General features: G+C 44.2%; 2 protein-coding genes across 2 annotated transcripts in view; both read right to left on the minus strand.

Moving 5' to 3' along the window:
* LOC135504726 (E3 ubiquitin-protein ligase UBR4-like) overlaps positions 1 to 3,412 on the minus strand; it is a 135,648-nt gene extending 132,236 nt beyond the window's left edge. Inside the window, 1 exon segment of the mRNA XM_064923538.1 lies at positions 3,253 to 3,412. Coding sequence (XP_064779610.1) covers positions 3,253 to 3,377 — 125 coding nt within the window. The 5' untranslated portion in view covers positions 3,378 to 3,412.
* A 491-nt stretch (positions 3,413 to 3,903) lies between these two features.
* LOC135504729 (ER membrane protein complex subunit 1-like) lies at positions 3,904 to 20,937 on the minus strand. Its single transcript, XM_064923546.1, has 16 exons — positions 20,897 to 20,937; positions 19,179 to 19,272; positions 18,944 to 19,042; positions 18,305 to 18,319; positions 16,569 to 16,665; positions 15,987 to 16,103; positions 14,833 to 15,032; positions 10,021 to 10,170; positions 9,596 to 9,757; positions 9,337 to 9,456; positions 8,825 to 8,962; positions 8,056 to 8,229; positions 7,051 to 7,261; positions 6,498 to 6,582; positions 6,135 to 6,264; positions 3,904 to 5,055 (listed from the first exon to the last, which is right to left on the minus strand). The coding sequence occupies exons 1-16, from the start codon at positions 20,935 to 20,937 to the stop codon at positions 4,876 to 4,878; spliced, it is 2,013 nt and encodes a 670-aa protein (XP_064779618.1). The 3' UTR covers positions 3,904 to 4,875.
* Positions 20,938 to 21,418: the final 481 nt, after the last annotated feature.

Below are 21,418 nucleotides of genomic sequence, written 5' to 3' on the forward strand. Positions count from 1 at the left end.
TACATACATACACATATATGCTATGTCATGAACAAATACAGAACACAATAATAGGTCAGCCAATGAGTAGCCTTAAAAACAGAAGGAAAACTCCTCCCCCAAATGTATGCATTACCATTTAGAATAATGTTGTTTTTTTTAAAATAGGCATTATCATTCAAATGATGACATCGTGAAATATGTCTGAATAATGTGGGCATTATTGCCTGACTAAATAGACAGTATGTTCCTGACAGAAACACACTAATGAAGTTTATCAGTCTCTCCATCTGAGAGGTTGAAGAGTTTAATTATTGTATCATGAATTTTTTTTTTTTTAAAGGGACGCTTTATGTGGGAAAACCAAGTTGAAGCCAACAACTAAATATGGTCTTGCTCATGATCAATTGTTTAGCATACCTTCAATTACTTTTCAAGTTACTTTTCAAGTACCAAAAAGCCTAGAGAAAAATATCTGATTTTCAAGATAGGCTATTCCATGATGACTGAATTGCCTAAAGCAAATATTCAACCAAGACTTTAAAAACTTTTTAAATAGCTGGGTTGCATACCCATTCTTGCCTTAGCATTTACTGGTTGATATAACTTGGATAAGTAGTAGTGGCAGGCAAGATGTTCCATCTTCAGTAAACTGCTCCAAGCAACAACCAGCTGTTTGAGAGCTGCAAACTCTCTACCCGACAGATTATCTATGGGCTGCTCGTGTGATAAATAAAAATCGGCATAACGAATAAACAGTTTCAGGAATCTTTTTAATAAATCAATTATATAGTCTAGATGAAAAATAGCATTATTACAATAAAAAACATTTCCACTGGGACATCGATGACGGGGATGATCAACTGGCCTGGAGAGCTTCCAAAACCTCCCCAAGACAGCAGGCGACCCTGCATGTCAAGCCCTGAGAACGTGTTTTCCTAGGACAGTACATATTGTGGTTTAGAGTTCTGGGGGACCACCAACCAAAGGTCAAACTGATTCACATATCGGTTTGTATTTTGTTGTTGCTGGAGTACAATGTTTTTATAGCTTCAAATTTTGTTCAAAAGTATCATGTCATGGACTGTCTGTCAGTCCATGCATCCAGAGATGTGTATGAAATTGAGTGGTTATATTTCTCCAGACCCTTAGCTGAGTTGAAGTGGCAGAGCTGCTGTTATACATACACAACACGATCAAAGGTATGTGGACACCTGCTCGTCCAACATCTCATTCCAAAATCATGGGTATTAACATGGAGTTGGTTCCCCTTTTGCTGCTATAACAGGCTCCCCTCTTCTGGGAAGGATTTCCACTAGATGTTGGAACATTGCTCTTGTAGCTGAATGGAAGCAAATCCCCTGCAGCATCAGTGAGGTCGGGCACTGATGTTGGCGATTTGGCCTGGCTCGCAGTCGGGGTTCCAATTAATCCAAAAAGTGTTCGATGGGGTTGAGGTCAGGGCTCTGTGCTGGCCAGTCAAGTTCTTCCACAGCAATCAACAAACCATTTCTGTATGGACCTCGCTTTGTGCACGGGGGCATTGTCATGCTGAAACAAGAAAGGGCCTTGCCCAAATTGTTGCCACAAAGTTGGAAGCACAGAATCATCTAGATTGTCATTGTATGTTGTAGCGTTAAGATTTCCCTACACTGGAACTAAGGGGCCTAGACCGAACCATGAAAACAGCCCGAGACCATTATACCTCCACCAAACTTTACAGTTGGCACTATGCATTCGGGCAGGTAGCGTTCTCCTGGTGTCCGCCAAACCCCGGTTCGTCTGTTGCACCGCCAGACGGTGAAGACGTTATTCAATGGCGGCGGCCATGAAAACCCATTTCATGAAGCTGCCGACTAAAAGTTAGTGTGCTGAAGTTGCTCCCAGAGGCTGTTTGGCGCGAGGTCATACGATTGTTTTACTCACTGGAGGCGGTACCTTTCTGAGAGCTTGCCTTGTTGCTTCTAGACATTTCCACTTCACAATAACAGCACACACAATTGACCTGGGAAGCTCTAGCAGGGCAGAAATTTGACTGACTCACTTGGTGGAAAAATGGCATCTTATGTCATGCCAAGTTTAAAGTAACTGAGCTCTTCACTAAGGCCGTTCTACCGCCAATGTTTGTCTATGGAGATTGTATGGCCGTGTGCTCGACTTTATACACCTGCCAGCAAAGTACACCTGATTCAACTCACCAAAAACTTGATGATTAGTTTAATCAGTTCGGCTAGTGTTGTGCTAGAACAAATATGTGCAATAGCAGCCTCACCACTTCAGCTCAGGGAGTTGGCCGGAGAAATAACCACTCACATTCAGACATCCTGAAATGATGACTCTAATTTGAAGCTATAAAAACATCGTCCTAAAATGACAACAAAGCATACAACCTTGCTAGGCCTAATCATTATTTGGGTTATAATACGGTCGAGATAGCTTACAAATGCCTTAGTTTAGTGCCACTATAATTCTTCAAAAATCAATGGGTAATCAATAGCTGAAACGACCGTTGATTGAACGGCAGGAAATGTCCCAGATTGTGTAAGTTACCTGTTGAAAGCCCGTTGTGCTAACGTTACCCAACTCGAACGGATCGGGGAGAGCAAAGTCAAATGTTGATCTTGAATACTTAGCTAACGTTAGCTAACTTACTTAACTAGCTAGCCCCACATCAAATGACATTTGAAACGATCACGTCAACAGCTGTCCACTCGTGATGTTGACATAAATATAACTATTATCTAAAACATTCAAGAACAACAAAATGGCATCAGCAACATAAACAAATTTACCCTCAAGTTTTTAAAAAAGAACCACAGGCTAAGCTTTCGTTTTCGATTCTTCTGAGGCTAGAAATGCTGGCTAGCTCGTTAGCTGTGGCTAACTAAAGCCTCAATTTAACAAGCTAGCTAAGTGACAATGTTCGGGCTTTAAAACGGGTTGTATTAACATGCAAAATATGACAAAATACGCTTCAGAATTTATGGTTTTACAATAATGTTTTACTTTAACGTAAGCTGCAGTATATAAATGTCAGGGATGTTTTACCGAGCTAGCTAACATTGCTAGCACGTAACGCTACGCACCCTATTCGGCCTGATGATGAAGCAGATTCCTTCTGGGCATAGCTACTGTAGCTAGCAAGCTATGCTAACACCTATGCAATCCAGCTGAGTGAAGAAGCTAACCAAGTTAGCATGCTAGCTAGCTGTTATATACACCATCTTTCTTGTCAACGGAGCACTGCAATTCGCAAACAGGCACGATGTTTACCTGTTTATTATAGATCCTATAAGCTGAGGTAGCTCTTTCGTTTCAAAAGCTGTGTACGAAGCTGATAAAAGCGGTCGTACATCAGCAGCCCAGTCCGGTTCTCCATCTCCTCCACTCGACGCCATCTTGAGATTCCGTACTAGACAACCGAGCGATTCTTTTTCCAACAACCTACCTTGAAAGGAAATGAGGTCCTCACTAGTTATCACAGCCACAAAGTTATAACCCCCGCCTATTTCTTCAATTTCTCTTATCAAATTTAGATTTTAAACCATACCCCTAACCTAAAACCTAACGACTCTACAAACCTTATGCCTAACTCTTAACCTTAAATTTAAGCAAAAAAAGACAAATAGTTGTTTTAATTCATTTTTACTATATTCAAATTTGACTTTGTGGCAACTAGTGGAAACCAAAGAAAGGGGGTAAAAAAACATGAAGTGTTGAAATAAATATTATAAATCTAAGAAGCACTTTAAGGGATATAATAAACTACTACATTAAACTAGTAAGGTAAATGATGTACATAGGTGTAGAAAAGATGGAGACAAGTATAGAAAACAGTTGCTATTACAGCACAACCAAAGTTCATTAGTAGGCTTACCCTGTAAACAGCTGAAAATGGAAAACAAACGTTCAGAAATAGTCATGTTCATTTTATTTTATTATTTTATTGAGGGTATCGGCGTTTTGGTGAAAATGTGTTGTACAAGCAGAGTTGTTCTCCTCAATAGGAAAAATGAATACTCTGGAGTGCCATAATAATCAAATGTTTTTAAGACATAAATATACTGTACATAAACTATACATTTACACAAAAGCCATGGGGGGGGAATAGTAGTTAAGATAAATCATGTGAACACAAAAAAAAACTCCAGCGCATCAAAGAAAGAGCAACAGTGATAGCCTCAGAGGCAGTCGATCCCAAAGACAAACACCTCAGTACACCCACAACCCCACAGTTCCTTCAAACAAAACAATAACAACAAAACCATCTTGACCAACATTTTTTTTTAAATATCTATGGAAATCTTTTAAAACCCAATTAAAAACAGTCAAATCTGCTAAATCCCTTGACGCATTTCTACCACATTTAGTCATCTTTAAAAAAAAAGCCTAATCTTTATAGACTATTTCCTAATCATTCACAGCTAAACAACATTTCAGAGCTTCAGTCTGAAGAACACTTGCTCTGAGATGCATCAAGTAACCACGCACTGTTCTTCGTTGTGGTGAAAGAACAATTTAACTTCATATCGTGTGATCATGAAAATCACTTTACATTAAGTTATCCTTTAATTAAGGGAGATTATAAAGGATTTATCAGTAGTTTAGTTAATGACGTGTTATTAGCAATGACATAACTACTCTTAAAAGGCTGCCTCAATGTAAAATGTTACAAAATCAATTATACACACACAAAAAAAAAAAAACAGGAAAATCGAAATGAAACTCTTCCTTGAAAAAGAAAGATGGCTGACCCCCGCCCCCATCAAATGACTCATTGGGGTGATTTTAAGCTGATATTGTCAAACGGCTTCAGCTCGTCCACCTCCATCGTCCGGGTTCATCCACGCAGCAATGGGGAAGGGGTCAGAGTTGAAAGGTGAGAAGTTGACTCTTTCACCGCCAGGCCCGGTTGAGCAGTTTGACCTGTGCCAGACGTTTACTAATCATGGTGGCGAAGAACAGAGCGAACAGAACACTGCTGATCAGGACGTAGTCGTAGTCATCTTTCAGCACGTCAAACTGCTTGGAGGGGTACACCCTGGTTTGGTAGATGTCAAGACCGTACGCAACCACCTGTGGAACAAAAAATATACATTTCCATGTTAAATATTCAGTATTTGATCTGCATTATAGTTGTATCTTCAGTTAATCTGTATCGTCAGTGTACCGTGTCTTGGAAATGCAGCAGGAAGTCCAGACTTTTAATTTTAATTTTTTATTTTATTTAACCAGGTAGGCTAGTTGAGAACAAGTTCTCATTTACAACTGTGACCTGGCCAAGTTAAAGCATAGCAGTGTGAACAGACAACAACACAGAATTACACATGGAGTAAACAAGAAACAAGTCAATAACACAGTAGAAAAAAAATAAAGTCTATATACATTGTGTGCAAAAGGCATGAGGAGGTAGGCGAATAATTACAATTTAGCAGATTAACACTAGAGTTATAAATTATCAGATGGTCATGTGCAGGTAGAGACACTGCTGTGAACTGGAGTGATAACTGATCAGATGGTCATAAGCAGGTAGAGATACTGGAGTGATAAATGATCAGATGGTCATGTGCAGGTAGTGATACTGATAGTGAATACAGGTGAATACAGGTAGTGAACAGGTGTGATAAAGACATATTGCCTATAGTGTAAAAGACCAGTGGTTCCCAAAACTATTTGTTGTTGTTTGTTTTTTAACTCACTTCCATTGTTGGGGAACATCCCGCGCAAAACCTTAAAACTTTAAAACAAAATCAAATGGCTTTAAAAAAACAAAAACAAAAACCTTGCTAGCTGATAGTAGTCGATCTGGACATTTCTGAGAAGTTATAAATAGCTCTCTAAGGTCTGCAATGACTGACATGATAAGTGTTCAATCGAGTGCAGTCTTAATTGAATGAACAGAGATAGAATGCAATATGTCATTTTGTTAAATAGTTTGGAGTATGGCCTCATCTTCGAGGATTGCTCACCGGAGCTAGATGCTGATGACGAATAGCCCTTTGCCGGGCAGCCGGCATTGAAACCCCCTTGTGCATTCTACAATTAAAACTTTCAAAAGTAAGTTGAAAGCCCGACTGAGTTCCTTAAAAAAAATGAACCGCTGCGCCCAGCACACCCAACAGTTTGGGAACCACTGTAATGGACCATAGACTCACCAGACATGTGGACTCCAGGCCAGAGGGGGCAGTGTAGATTCCTTTCACTCTCGCTACGGTCTGATTGTAGTTGATGAACCACTCTGTGCGGATGGGCATCTCTGGGGCGTAGGGTATAAGGTTCTCCTCACTGGAAATAAATGATAAACCAATTCTTACTTTCATATAGTGACAAGGAACCAATATTCCTCTCTAAAAAAGGTCAGATAACGTCAACAACAGGGTTCTGTTCATTAGTGCACACGAAACTTTTTTCAACAGAAAATGAAAAATGAGCGTTTGTTGTTGGACCAGGTATTCCCCTCCCTGTTTCAGTTCATTTTCGTCCATTTGGTGCCAAATGAATGTGTTGTTGGTACTAACCGGCTGTGTTCAGTGACGACCTCTGGTCTCCGTGGATCGAGGAACATCTTGGGGAGAGACAAGATGGCTCCTGATGGTAACCCCACTTTGAGAAAGAAACATCCAGATAAAATAGAGTTACGATGCAGATAGATATTGTGCTGAAAGATCCACTCCTCCCCTCCATCCACCCACCCTTCCATCCATCCACCCCTCCATCCATCCACCCCTCCCTCCATCCATCCATCCACCCACCCCTCCATCCATTCACCCACCCATCCATCCACCCCTCCATCCATTCACCCACCCACCCCCCCCTCCATCCATCCTCCCCCTCCATCCATCCATCCACCCACCCATCCCACCCACCCCTCCATCCATCCATTCTCCCACCCACACGTCCATCCATTCTCCTACACATCCCCCCTCCATCCACCCTCTCATCCATTCTCCCACCCACCTGTTCATCCATTCACCTGTTCATCCCCTCCATCCATTCTCCCACCCACCCACCTGTTCATCCATTCTCCCTACACACCGTCTCCATCTATCCACCGACCCCTCCTATACTGACCCAGGAGATGTCGAGAGGTGATGCCCTTCTCAGTGAGTGTAGCCTCCATAGTGGTGATGGGAGAGGGGAAGATGTAGGTCTGCTGGAGGACCTGGGGCAGATGGGGTCTGTCCAGACTACTGAACACTGTGCTGTTATACAGCTCTGTCCCTTCAAACAGCTCCAGCACACTGAACTCATTACGCCTGGACTTGGTGGTCCAGTACTCATACTGTGGAGAGGAAAGGAGAGACAATTGTGAGGGTTAAGGCAGCAGTTCATTCACCCTTTTCTCAAAACAGAAATCATCTTTGGAACATTTGTGACCATAACTACTACTTCTACGGTTGCTGTTGCTACTGCAACTACTGCTACAACCACTACTGCTACAACCACTACTGCTACAACCACTACTGCTACTGCTACAACAACTACTGCTACTAGTGTTGCAACTACTGCTACAACCACTACTGCTACAACAACTACTGCTACAACAACAACAACACTACTGCTACAACAACTGCTGCTACAACAACTGCTGCTACAAGCAACTACTGCTGCTACAACAACTACTGCTACAACAACTACTGCTACTAGTGCTGCAACTATTGCTACAACAACTACTGCTACTAGTGTTGCAACTACTGCTACAACAACTACTGCTGCAACAACAACTACTGCAACTACAACTGCTGCTACAACAACTGCTGCTACAACAACTGCTGCTACAACAACTGCTGCTACAACAACTGCTGCTACAACAACTGCTGCTACAACAACTGCTGCTACAACAACTGCTGCTACAACAACTGCTGCTACAACAACTGCTGCTACAACAACTACCACCACCACCACCACCACCACTACTACTACCACTACTACTACAACAACACTACTACCACCACCACTACTACTACTACCACTACTGGTACTACTACTACTACTACTACCACTACTACTACTACTACTACTACTACTACTACTACTACTACTACCACCACTACTACTACCAGTACTACTACTCACCACCACCCAGTTCTCAGAGTGGACAAAGTGGACGGGCCCCCTGGCCTTCCTCTGGACGGCTTCATGGATGATCCTTCCAGTCACACCGTCGACCAGGAACACGCCCACGAAGGCCCGCTCAGGGTGGGTGTCTGTACTCTCCGTCACCACTGCCAGCAGGTTAGGGTTCAGGTACTGTGGTGAGAAAAACCAAAGAGACTGTTATATTCAGGTCCGTACACAATATTACTACTTTATTCATTCCAAAAACGTTTTTATTCTGCACTTGTTCCCTGTGAAGTACTAAAAAGTTCAACTTTTGGTGCCAGTTTTTAAACTTTTAATTTAAAAAAAAACTAGTCTAGGTTTGCAGCCTTAACTTGCTGCCTTAACCCTCACAATTGTCTCTCCTTCCCTCTCTACAGTATGAGTACTGGACCACCAAGTCCAGGCGTAATGAGTTCAGTGTGCTGGAGCTGTTTGAAGGGACAGAGCTGTAGGACTGGATCTGGGTAGCCTAGTGGTTAGAGCGTTGGACTAGTAACCGGAAGGTTGCGAGTTCAAACCCCCGAGCTGACAAGGTACAAATCTGTCGTTCTGCCCCTGAACAGGCAGTTAACCCACTGTTCCCAGGCCGTCATTGAAAATAAGAATGTGTTCTTAACTGACTTGTAAAATAGTAAAATAAAATAAAGGTTAAAAAAATAGTAAAATAAAGGTAAAAAAAATAAAAATCTGTAATTGTTGAGTGTGGACCCTGTAGTTCACTAGTACGTAGAGCTGTCATTACCTTGTAGAGAACACTACGGTCTCCCATCACTCTGCCCTGAGAGTGGACATGCTCATTGGGTCTCTTCCCATTGACCGCTACTATCTTCTGAACCTCTATAGGAAGGACCACCTCCCAGATCCGCTCTGTGGACAGGTCCTGGATGAACACACACACGTTTAATGTCTAAAACACACACACAATGAATGTCACACACACACAATGAATGTCACACACACACAATGAATGTCAATGAACATGTCAACACACAATGAATGTCACAAACACACAATGAATGTCACAAACACACACACACACACAATGAATGTCACAAACACACACACACACAATGAATGTCACAAACACAATGAATGTCACAAAACGCACAATGAATGTCACATTCACGCAGACACACACAAACAATGAATGTTCCATGCTCAGACACACACAAACTAATGTTCCATGCTCACACACACACACACACACACACACACACACACACACACACACACACACACACAGTGTTAAGTCACCTTGCGCAGCCTGAATCCAGACAGGTTTCCCTGATCTGAGCGGATGAGGTAGAAGAAGATGGAGGAGGCCATCTCCTGGAGCTGCTGCAGGACGTTCTTAGTGGAGGGGAAGGCTGTCACCTGGAGGGAGGACAATCATTATGAGACAGAATAATCAGCTGTGAGGTTCAGTCAACGAGAACAGGTACATTAGAAAACATTGGTGCAAATCTCTCCCACAATGCACCAGAAGTTTTATTTTATTTTCCACTGACGTTACCTTGTATTGGTCGTCGACCAGCAACAGGACCTTGGCGTAGTCCTGGTCTATAACAGGTAGTAGCAGTGACTGGAGGATGGGGCGGGGCAGGGCTGGCGGGGCGATGTGACTCTTCCTGCCAAATATGGGGTTGAACACATGCAGGGAGGCCAGGCCAGTGTCCTGGGGGGATAGCAAAATATTTAGAAAACTAGAGACATTTCACCCAACATTACATCAAGTCGGAAAAGGGGCAGCCCTGCATAGCCATGTAAACACTTAGGACCTAAATCCTACTGAGATGCTTTAACTGTGTATCTTTCATGTTCAAGATCAAATAACTAAGTTAATTGGCCATATGTAATAAATAATTTATAATAATTTATAAAATAACACCCACAGAATGTTATTGTAAGGACTAGTTCGCAACACGGTGTTGTTCCTACCTTGTCCTTGATGAGCAGAGTGCATTGTGGGGGATGTGGGAAGTGAGCGGTGGTCCTCTGGACTATCAGTTTGAAAACTGCGTTGGGCTGGACATTCTCCAGGTAGTGCTTCCACAGAATAGAGCCTGACTTGCTGTCGATGCCAAACAGCTGGGACCAAACAAAGATAAAAAGATGTCCTTCAGATAAATAGAGTGGCCTATAAAGTATGACTTTGTGTGTGTGTGTTTGTGACATTCATTGTGCTGAGATGAACGTGCTGTTAAACAACCAAAACATTCCAATAGTTTTACTCATCGATAGCACAACAACAAAAAATTAAAAAACATTAAGAGCATATTGAGCTTGTGTTACTACGACGACTGAAGTGACAACATCTCCTTCACATAGAGTTGATCAGACTGTTGATTGTGGCCTGTGGAATGTTGTCCCACTCTTCTTCAATGGCTGTACGAAGTTGCTGTAGTACACGTCAATCCAGAGCATCCCAAATATGCTCAATGGGTGACATGTCTGGTGAGTATGCAGACAACGGATGCAGGAATTGTGTACAGATCCGTGTGACATGGGGCTGTGCATTATCATGCTGATACATGAGGTGATGGCGGTGGATGAATGGCACGACAACGGGCCTCAGGATCTTGCCACAGTATCTTTGTGCATTCAAATTGCCATCGAGAAAATGCAATTGTGTTCGTTGTCCGTAGCTTTTGCCTGCCCCATACCATAACCCCATCGCCACCATGGGGCACTCTGTTCACAACTCGCCATACCGGCTGTTTGTCCGGTTGGACATACTGACAAATTCTCTAAAAACAACGGAGGTGGCTTATGGTAGATAAATGAACATTCAATTTTCTGGCATATTTTTTTTAGAGAAATAAGCTTTTTTGTGCATATGTTACAATTCTGGGATATTTTATTTCAGCTCATGAAACATGAGACCAACACTTTACATGTTGTGTTTATATTTTTCTTCAGTGTATTTGGTGGAATGGGAAAGTAAAATGATGTCTTGACGTTAATTTACTTTGACTCGAGTGTTCCATTTGTTCAAGTGGATTTACAGGGCACAACAACAACAAAAAAAACAGATGAGCTTTGTAATGTTTCCAAAACAAATAAAATGTGTACAGTGCATTCAGATCACTTGACCTTTTCACCATTGTTACATTACAGCCTTATTGTAAAACTGATTAAATTGCATCCCCCCCCCCCCCCCGATCAATCATCACACAATACCCCATAATGACAAAGTACTAACAGGTTAACAGATATTTTTGCAAATGTATGAAAAAAAAACATTTTAAACTGAAATTAAACATTTATATAAGTATTCAGACTCCTAGTACTTTGTCGAAGCTCCTTTGTCAGCGATTTCAGCCTCAAGTCTTCTCGGGTATGATGCTTCAAGCTTGGCACACCTGTATTTGGGACGTTTCTCCAAATCTTCTCAAGCTCTGTCAGGCTGGATGCGTCGCTGCACAGCTATTTTCAGATCTCTCCAGAGATGTTAGATCAGGTTCAAGTCCGGGCTCTGGCTGGGCCACACAAGGTCATTCAAAAACTTGTGCTGAAGCCACTCCTACATTGTCTTGGCTTTGTGCTTAGGGTCTTTGTCCTGTTGGAAAGTGAACCTTCGCCCCAATCTGAGGTCCTGAGTGCTCTGGAGCAGGTTTTCATCAAAGATCTCTCTGTACTTTGCTCCGTTCATCTTTCCCCTTATCCGGACCAGTCTCGCAGTCCCTGAAAAACATCTCCACAGCATGATGCTGACACCACCATGCTTCACCTTAGGGATGATGCCAGGTTTCCTCCAGATGTTATGCTTGGCATTCAGGCCAAGAGTTCAATCTTGGTTTCATTAGACCAGAATATAGTTTCTCATGGTCTGAGTCCTTTAGGTGCCTTTTGGCAAACTCCAAGCGGTCTGTCATGTACTTTTTACATGTCATGAGTGGCTTCCGTCTGGCCACTCTACCATAAAGGCCTGATTGGTGGAGTGCTGCAGAGATGGTTGTCCTTCTGGAAGGTTCTCCCATCTCCCCAGAGGAACTCTGGAGCTGTCAGAGTGACCATCGGGTTCTTGGTCACCTTCCCGAGACCAAGGCCCTTCTCCCCCGCTTGCTCAGTTTCCCCGGGTGGCCACCCCCGGAAGTCTCACTTTGGTGGTTCCAAACTTCTTCCATTTAAGAATGATGGAGGCCACTGTGTTCTTGGGGACCTTCAATGCTGCAGAAATGTTTTGGTCACCTTCCCCAGATCTGTGCCTCGACATAATACTGTCTCGGAGGCCGTGACGGACAATTCCTTCCGAACTCATGGCCTGGTTTTGCAAAGCTGTCATCAAGGCAAAGGGTGGTTACTTTGAAGAATCTCAAATATAAAATATATTTTGATTTGTTTACCACTTTTTGGTTACAACATGATTCCATGTGTGTTATTTCACAGTTTTGATGTCTTCACTATTAGGTGCAATGAGGAAATAGTAAACAAAAACTCCTGAATGAGTGATGTGTCAAACTTTTGACTGGTACTGTATATATAACCAGTTGATATTTCAGATTGTGTTCCCTGTTAACCCACGAGTGGATCTGGCCACGTTTCCATAAAATTATTAATATTTTTTTTGCGGACGACACATTTAGTAAATGCGCTTGATTACATTTTTTTCAGTGTGGGCCTTGTGTTCAGGGAAGTTTTTTGTTTTGCATTTGGTGTCAGTAAAAAAAAAAATAATAATAAATAAATACATACATGTCAAAAAACATTTATGAGATGATTGTGGACTATAGTAAAGTGAACACCCCCTATCCACATCGATGGAACAGACAGTAGACCCCATCTAGCCCAATGTTGGTGCTGAGGTCGACAGACAGTAGACCCCATCTAGACAAACTGTTGGTGCCACTCACACAGACCCCATCTGAATGTTGGTGCTGTTGCGCAGACCTTCAGACCCCAGGAGGCTGAATGTTGGTGCTGTTGTCACCAAAAGCACTAGCACAAACTTCTGCAGATGCACAGACAGTAGAGCATCCTAGCGGGCTGTATCACCGCCTGGTACGACAACTGCTCCACCCCACCTAAGCCCAGAGGGTGCTGAGGTCTGCACAGACAGTAGATCATCGGGGGCAATGTTACCTGCCCTCCAGACAGTAGACCCCACCAGCCCGATGTTGCAGGAAGACATAGACCTCATCAAGGACATCAATGTTGGTGCTGAGCCACTGCCTGTAGACCCCATCTAGCATCCAGATGTTGGTGCTGTTGTCGACAGACAGTAGACCCCATCTAGCCCAATGTTGGTGCTGAGAGTCGAAGACAGATCCCATCTCAAGCCCAATGTTGGTGTTTAAACAGCAACCACTAACAATGTTGGTACCGCGGTCAAAAGACACTGATCAACTCCAGCCACTTTAATAATGGGAATTGATGTAAATATATCACTAGCCATTTAAACAATGCTACCGGTCATATAATGTTAGTAGATCCTACATTATTCATCTCATATGCTACGTATATACAGTACTCTATATCATGTTGCATCCTTATGTAATACATGTATCACTAGCCCAATTTAACTATGCCACTTTGTTTACATACTCATCTCATATGTATATACTGTACTCATTACCATCTACTGTATCTTGCCTATGCTGCTCTGTACCATCACTCATTCATATATCCTTATGCCCATATTCTTTATCCCCTTACACTGTGTATAAGACAGTAGTTTAGGAATTGTTAGTTAGATTACATCTAGCCCAATGTTGGTGCTGTTGTCGACAGACAGATTACTTGTTGGTTATTATTACTGAACTAGAAGCACAATGCATTTGCTACACTCGACATTAACATCTGCTAACCATGTGTATGTGACAAATAAAATTTGATTTGGTTTGACCTTCCCGAGACCGTGACCCCATCTAGCCCAATGTTGGTGCTCACCTTCCAGACGTGACCCCATCCCCAATGTTGGTGCTCACCTTCCCCAGACAGTAGACCCCATTTCACCCCAATGTTGGTGCTGTTGTATCACCTTCCGAGGCCCCATCTAGCCCAATGTTGGTGCTTTCCCGAAGACCGTGACCCCATCTAGCCCAATGTTGTCTCACCTTCCCCAGTAGATCCCCCCAATGTTGGTGCTCACAGACCGTAGACCCCATCTAGCCCAATGTGGTGCTGTTTCCCGAGACAGTAGACCCCATCTAGCCCAATGTTGGTCTCACCTTCCCCGAGACCGTGACCCCCTAGCCCAATGTTGTGCTGACCTTCCCCGAGACAGTAGACCCCCCCTTTGTCTCAGCCCAATGTTGGTGTTGAAGTAAACAGACATAGATCCCCCCCAATGTTGTCTCACCTTCCCCAAGACCGTGATCCCCCCAATTTGTCTCACCTTAGTAGACCGTGACCCCCCCAATGTTGTCTCACCTTCCCGAGACCGTAGATCCCATCCCCCCCTTGTCTGGTTCCCCGGAGACAGGTGACATCCCATTTGTCTCATGTTGGTGCCCGGTCAACAGAGTAGATCCCATCTTGTCTCACCTTCCCCGAGACAGGTAGTAGATCCCATCTAAAATGTTTTTCAGGTAGTTTCTCACCTTCCCTGAGACCGTGACCCCCCTTTGCCTCACCTTCCCCGAGACCGTGACCCCCCCCAGTGCCTCACCTTCCCAGAGGCTGTGACACCCCCCCCAGTGCCTCACCTTCCCCGAGGCCGTGACCCCCCAGTGCCTCACCTTCCTGAGAGCCATGACCCCCCCCCGTCTTACCTTCCCCGAGACCGTGACCCCCACCCCCTCGTCTTACCTTCCCCGAGGCCGTGACCATAACCATCATCTTCTGCAGGTTGAACTCATCCCTGGACAACGTTTCTATGGTGACCTCGTTCTTAACCTGGCCGTGGGGTTTACGGGCTTCGTAGAACAGCTTCCACAGGTGGGCCAGCCACACCTGGAGCAGAATCACCTGGGATGACAGACGCTTCAGGACCATGGGGAGCAACCCGTCTGGGGGGGGGGGGGGTGCAGACACATAACATGTTATGCATCTACATTTCCAGTCACACCTTAATTCTTTACATTCAAATCCATTGTCTGTGAGGAAGTGACACGTTTCACGACAACAGGCTGGATTCTATCTACAGGGACACTAAAATACACCCCCCCCCCCCCACCGACGAGCACAAACTAATCTACGACGAAACACAAAACAAAATGACAGACTACAAGAAACAGCAAAAAACTGAACTTTTATAGAAGGAGCTACTTTCACTACTGATCTTACAAAATACAACAGCTTCCCACATAAGCAAACAGAAAAGAACGGCAAGCTCACAGCGTTACCTTGAATGGCTGGATCCAAGCGCAGCAATGAGAAAACCAAAAGAGAGAGGCGGCATGAGGCCGACGGAGGACAACGATACAGTCAGAAGTATTCATGTAGACATGGTCATTTAACCTTATACGCTATCAGTTGACAACAAATACAGGCAACAAAAATATATATATATACACAAACACTTCCACACGTTAAAAGTGAAATACTTAGAATTTAAAAAATAAATAAATATATTTTTTTGATGTTAAAATAAAACTTGAATACATAGATCTGAAGGGAATGACTTGGCATTGATGATATTGTTTCGAGACAACTCATTTCTTTTGTGTGTCATCCTCGTAATTTGTGGGGCGGCAGGGTAGCCTAGTGGTTAGAGCGTTGGACTAGTAACCGAAAGTTTGCAAGTTCGAATCCCCGAGCTGACAAGGTACAAATCTGTCATTCTGCCCCTGAACAGGCAGTTAACCCACTGTTCCTAGGCCGTCATTGAAAATAAGAATTTGCTCTTAACTGACTTGTCTAGTAAAATAAAGGTAAAATTTAAATAAAAAAATAACGGTTGTCTTTGCTATGCTTGTTTTTTTAAATTATTCATGTTAGTCAGGATCTTTGATGTTCTATACCAGCTTTCTTGCCAAACTCCCCCTCCAGCTCCGCCTGGGTGCCAGTGAGAGGCAGGTCCACCATCTCCATGGTAACAACATCCGCTAGGGCCTCCTCTCTGGTCCATACCACACGTCCTGGAATCACAGGTGTTGGTTAGAAGCCTCATCTCGTGTGTGTGTGTGTGTGTGTACCAGTGTGTGTGTGTACCAGTGTGTGTGTGTGTGTGTGTACCAGTGTGTGTGTGTGTACCAGTGTGTGTGTGTGTGTGTGTGTGTACCAGTGTGTACCAGTGTGTGTGTACCAGTGTGTGTGTACCAGTGTGTGTGTGTGTGTACCAGTGTGTGTGTGTACCAGTGTGTGTGTGTGTGTACCAGTGTGTGCGTGTGTCTGTGTACCAGTGTGTGTGTGTACCAGTGTGTGTGTGTGTGTGTGTACCAGTGTGTGTGTGTGTGTACCAGTGTGTGTGTGTGTGTGTGTGTGTGTACCAGTGTGTGTGTGTGTGTGTGTGTGTGTGTGTGTGTGCACCAGTGTGTGTGTGTGTGTGTGTGTGTGTACCAGTGTGTGTGTGTGCACCAGTGTGTGTGTGTGTGTGTGTGTACCTGGCTGCTGTATGAAGGTGAGAGCATGGTCCTGTGTCTGCACGAGGACCCTGTAGCCCACAGAGTCGTCCTTCTTCAGGAAGGCATGGACGTACAGCTGGGGAGGGAACACGGCAGACTGTTACGGACCTCATTTAAACACCCGACTTCCTGAACAAAAACAACACACCCATCTGACTGATTGATTTCCCTCCACCACCTTCACACAGGTATATTCCAACAGGTGATGGGTTGGCTCGGTGGGGCTCATGCCAGACTACTCTGTACCAGGGACTTTGTCAACTTTGACGAGGGTCGGGGCGCCGGAAAAAATCTGAACTCATCACGAGGAGCCGCAGTGGCTTGTGGGTCTGCGTCCCCGCATCCATATACCCCCCCACCCATTCCCCCCGTCTTGACAGCCAAGAGAGACATTTTGTATGTTTTAGAGGACATTTTTGTGCAATTCTACTCATTTTACCACGAGGCAGAGTATTGGCATCTTTTTAATATGATATCTGAGTGAGACTAACTAACAAAATGGGGGGCGCCCCCAGCTGGTAAGTCGACCATGATTACAAGTTTAGATAGCTGATTGGCAATCCCCCCTCTAAAACATGCTGATAACATCAGGTTAATTGGCCTAATTGACTGACATAAGAGAAAAACTGCTGATGCACAACCACATGTTGAAATTGCACCTTCTGTACTCTATCTACTATTCTACCTAGCAACAGTAAGTTGAGACCCAGACTGAGTAAAATGATCAGAAGGCCTTAAAAAAAAATTTTTTAAGGTGGGCCGTGAGTCGTATGGCAATCCATTTGTCCATCCCAGTTCTATAATCAATAGCAGCCCGTGGATAAATTCCCAAAGACCCCCCCCAAAACAAAAACATAACCAAATACAATTAACAACTAAAATCTCCGCTGTCAGGAGGGGTCCACGAAAATGTTTACTCCCACCAAGGTTGGAATCCGGATGTGGGTCCCACAAGTTCCAATCCCTTTTTTTGTTGGCCTCCACTCCCACCAAGGTCTCCAATCCCCACTCTATACTCCACTCCCACCAAGGTCTCCAATCCCCACTCTATACTCCACTCCCACCAAGGTCTCCAATCCCCACTCTATACTCCACTCCCACCAAGGTCTCCAATCCCCACTCTATACTCCACTCCCACCAAGGTCTCCAATCCCCACTCTATACTCCACTTCCAATCCCCACTCTATACTCCACTCCCACCAAGGTCTCCAATCCCTACTCTATACTCCACTCCCAATCCCTACTCTATACTCTCCCAATCCCTACTCTATACTCCACTCCCAATCCCCACTCTATACTCCACTCCCATCAAGGTCTCCAATCCCCACTCTATACTCCACTCCCAATCCCCCTATACTCCACTCCCATCAAGGTCTCCAATCCCTACTCTATACTCCACTCCCAATCCCTGCTCTATACTCCACTCCCAATCCCCCTACTCCACTCCCATCAAGGTCTCCAATCCCCACTCTATACTCCACTCCCATCAAGGTCTCCAATCCCTACTATATACTCCCAATCCCTACTCAAGGTTTCCAATCTCTACTCTATACTCCACTCCCATCAAGGTCTCCAATCCCTACTCTATACTCCACTCCCATCAACGTTTCCAATCCCTACTCTATACTCCACTCCCATCAAGGTCTCCAATCCCTACTCTATACTCCACTCCCAATCCCTACTCTATACTCCACGATCGTTCTCCTCATACAGACCTTGAAGGGTTTCCACTCCCACCGTTAAGATCGAGGGGGAAAGATACGGTTGTGTCCAACAACCTACGACCTGAATCAGCGCTGAACAGATTGACATCACAAGCCTGGATCGTGAACAGAATCCCCACTTTAAACTCCACTAAAATAAAACATCTAAAATGGGTTACATACTTCAGTAGAACTAACTAAACTACACACTATATGACCACATGCATGATGCGACACTTCCATTTTTTAGGTCCCATTCTGAGACATCTTAAAAAAAAACTATTTAAAAAAAACTGTTGTTGAACCTTTTTTTTTTTTTTTTCCCACTCAAGGTTTCCGTTTTTAGTCATCCCATCAACAGTCTTCTCCCCTGTGGTGGCAAATGTAACCAAGAACGCCTAGAAACATAGACATTTCTCCAGTTAGTCACCAACTCATTCAGCTCCATTGATCTCCCAACTAACAACCCAGGTAAAAATCGTATAAGTAAAAATCTTATAAGTAAGATAAGTAGCAATAATAAATTGCCCGTCTGGGATAAATTAAAGTTCATTAAATGAACGAATGGTGATTCTATACCGGCTGGAAGTCTCCCCGATCTATACTCCCATCAGCATTGAGCTGTAGCAGGACATGGTGGTCTGGTCATACAGCTGGAGAAAGAACTCCAGAGATGGGGGAGCGGGCCGGGTGGGGCTGGCTGGACACCAGGACGGGCTGGAAGCCAGGGGACACCTCCAAATCCAGAGACTGGGGGGGGTTGTAGATGTTTAAAAATCTAAAAGGTACAATATATAGCCTGTTACACACCAGCGTGTCCACCTAACTGAGACTATGAAGACTTTCTTTTTTTCGGAGCTTCAGGACATGGTTGATCAGGAGTTACCTGCAGTGGGATGTGGTTGAACTTTGGCGCCGCCTCAGCCGGTACTCGGGAGGGTGTAGAGGGAGTCAGTGGCGGGACACACACATCAGCACCCCTGGTGACCAATCACCACACAGCTGGACTCAACACTGGACATTCTCCAGTTAGTCAACAACCTCTGAGAACCATAACAGACATCCCACAACCAACAGGGTTAAGATATGATGTATATCGTAAAAACTAACCAGAACACTAAGATAAGTGGAATAACCAGAACACCCGTTACGTAAATTAAACTAACCAGAACACTCCGTTATTCTGTGGAACTAACCAGAACACTGAGTTACGATGGTGTATCCCAGAACATTGAGCTGTAGAACTAACCAGAACACTCTCTATACTCCCGGGTGGGGCTGGCTGGACACCAGAACGGGCTGAAGCCTGGGGACACTCCAGATCCAAACACTGGGGGGGGGTTGTAGAACTAAATCGAAAAACAATATATAGCCTGTAGAACTAACCAAAAACACCAGCGTGTCCAGAACACTTTACTGGAACTAACCAGACTCCGTGGTTGTGGAACTAACCAGAACATCCGATGGTTGTGGAACTAACCAGAACAGTGGTTACGTTGTGGAACTCCAGAACAGTCCGGTATCGGGAGGGAACTAGACCAGAACACCCGCGGGATCCATGGAACTCAGAACACTCCCAATCACCACACAGCTGGACTCAGAACACTCCCAGCCACGTTGGGAACTAACCAGAACACTCTGAGAACCATAAGACATCACAACCAGAACAGGGTTAGAGATATGATGTGTGTGGAACTAACCAGAACACTCCGTTACGTTGTGGAACTAACCAGAACACTCCCTACGTTGTGGAACTAACCAGAACACTCCGTTACGTTGTGGAACTAACCAGAACACTCCGTTATATTGTATTGCTTGTGTAGTGTCACAAGGTGAAAGACCTACTTTGTTATGATTGTTAATGATGTATTTAATAGTTACATGCAGATAATTTGCCAAATGTGTTTGTTTTGGGTTTGGTTCACACTAGAGTTTTTATTTATTTTACCTTTAATTAACTAGGCAAGTCAGTTAAGAACAAATTCTTATTTTCAATGACGGCCTAGGAACAGTGGGTTAACTGGCCTCGGAACAGTGGGTTAACTGCCTGTTCAGGGGCAGAACGACAGATTTGTACCTTGTCAGCTCGGGGTTTGAACTTGCAACCTTCCGGTTTCTAGTCCAACGCTCTAACCACTAGGCTACCTTGCCGCCCCGGGAGGGGAACCGGGTTACAGAGATTTACCAACCAAACCCACTCCAGATACATGCAGTAAACTATATAATAAATTATTTATTTATATGAAGAGTGTGGTGTGAAAAACATGAGTTGGCACTATATGCATTGGGGCAGGTAGCGTTCTCCTTGCAAACCCAGATTCGTCCGTCAGACTGCCAGATGGTGAAGCGGGATTCATCACTCCAGAGAACGCGTTTCCACAGTGCCAGAGTCCAATGGCGGCGAGCTTTACACCACTCCAGCCAACGCTTGGCATTGCACATGGTGATCTTAGGCTTGTGTGTGGCTGCTCGGCCATGGAAACCCATTTCATGAAGCTCCCGACGAACAGTTCTTGTGTTGAGGTTTCTTCCAGAGGCAGTTTGGAACTCGGTAGGAGTGTTAGGCACTTCAGAGTTCCTGTTCTGTGAGCTGGTGTGGCCTACCACTCCGTGGCTGAGCCGTTGTTGCTCCTGGACTTTTCCATTTCACAATAACAGCACTTACAGTTGACCAACAAACTGACTTGTTGGAAAGGTGACATTAAGTAAGGCCATTCTACTGCCAATGGTTGTCTATGGAGATTGCATGGCCGTGTGCTCAATTTTATATACCTGTCAGCAATGGATATGGCGGAAATAGCCTCATTCACTAATTTGAAGGGGTGCACACATACAAAAGTATTTGTATGTATATGTATATATGTACATATGTGGGGAGAGCGATTTGATAACCTGCAAAATACTATTTACAAAGCATGTCATTTTTTACATACATACGGAATCTACAGAAAATACATACATGGGGTGCCAGCGCATCATTCAATCAATTGTGAGGCATTAAGTGGTCCAAATAACTCAACTGGCTAGTTTGCTTGTCTGCAGAGAGAAGGGCGGGGTTGTACGTTGAACCTGATGCTCTGATTGGATAGAGAAAAGCTGTATTTCTCTGTCCACGTGGCTTCAAAA

The sequence above is a fragment of the Oncorhynchus masou genome, chromosome 18, assembly GCF_036934945.1.
Source record: "Oncorhynchus masou masou isolate Uvic2021 chromosome 18, UVic_Omas_1.1, whole genome shotgun sequence".
Lineage (NCBI taxonomy): Eukaryota > Metazoa > Chordata > Actinopteri > Salmoniformes > Salmonidae > Oncorhynchus > Oncorhynchus masou.

Bases quoted from the DNA above. Each gene is read 5' to 3' on its own strand.
- LOC135504729 (XM_064923546.1), bottom strand. From the start codon at position 20,937: ATGGAAAAGTCCAGGAGCAACAACGGCTCAGCCACGGAGTG. The intron at 16,104-16,568 runs GTACACACACAC...CTGTGATTCCAG, and splicing joins CACCTTCATACAGCAGCCAG to GACGTGTGGTATGGACCAGA. The intron at 6,265-6,497 runs GTTAGTACCAAC...ATTTATTTCCAG, and splicing joins GTCGTCACTGAACACAGCCG to TGAGGAGAACCTTATACCCT.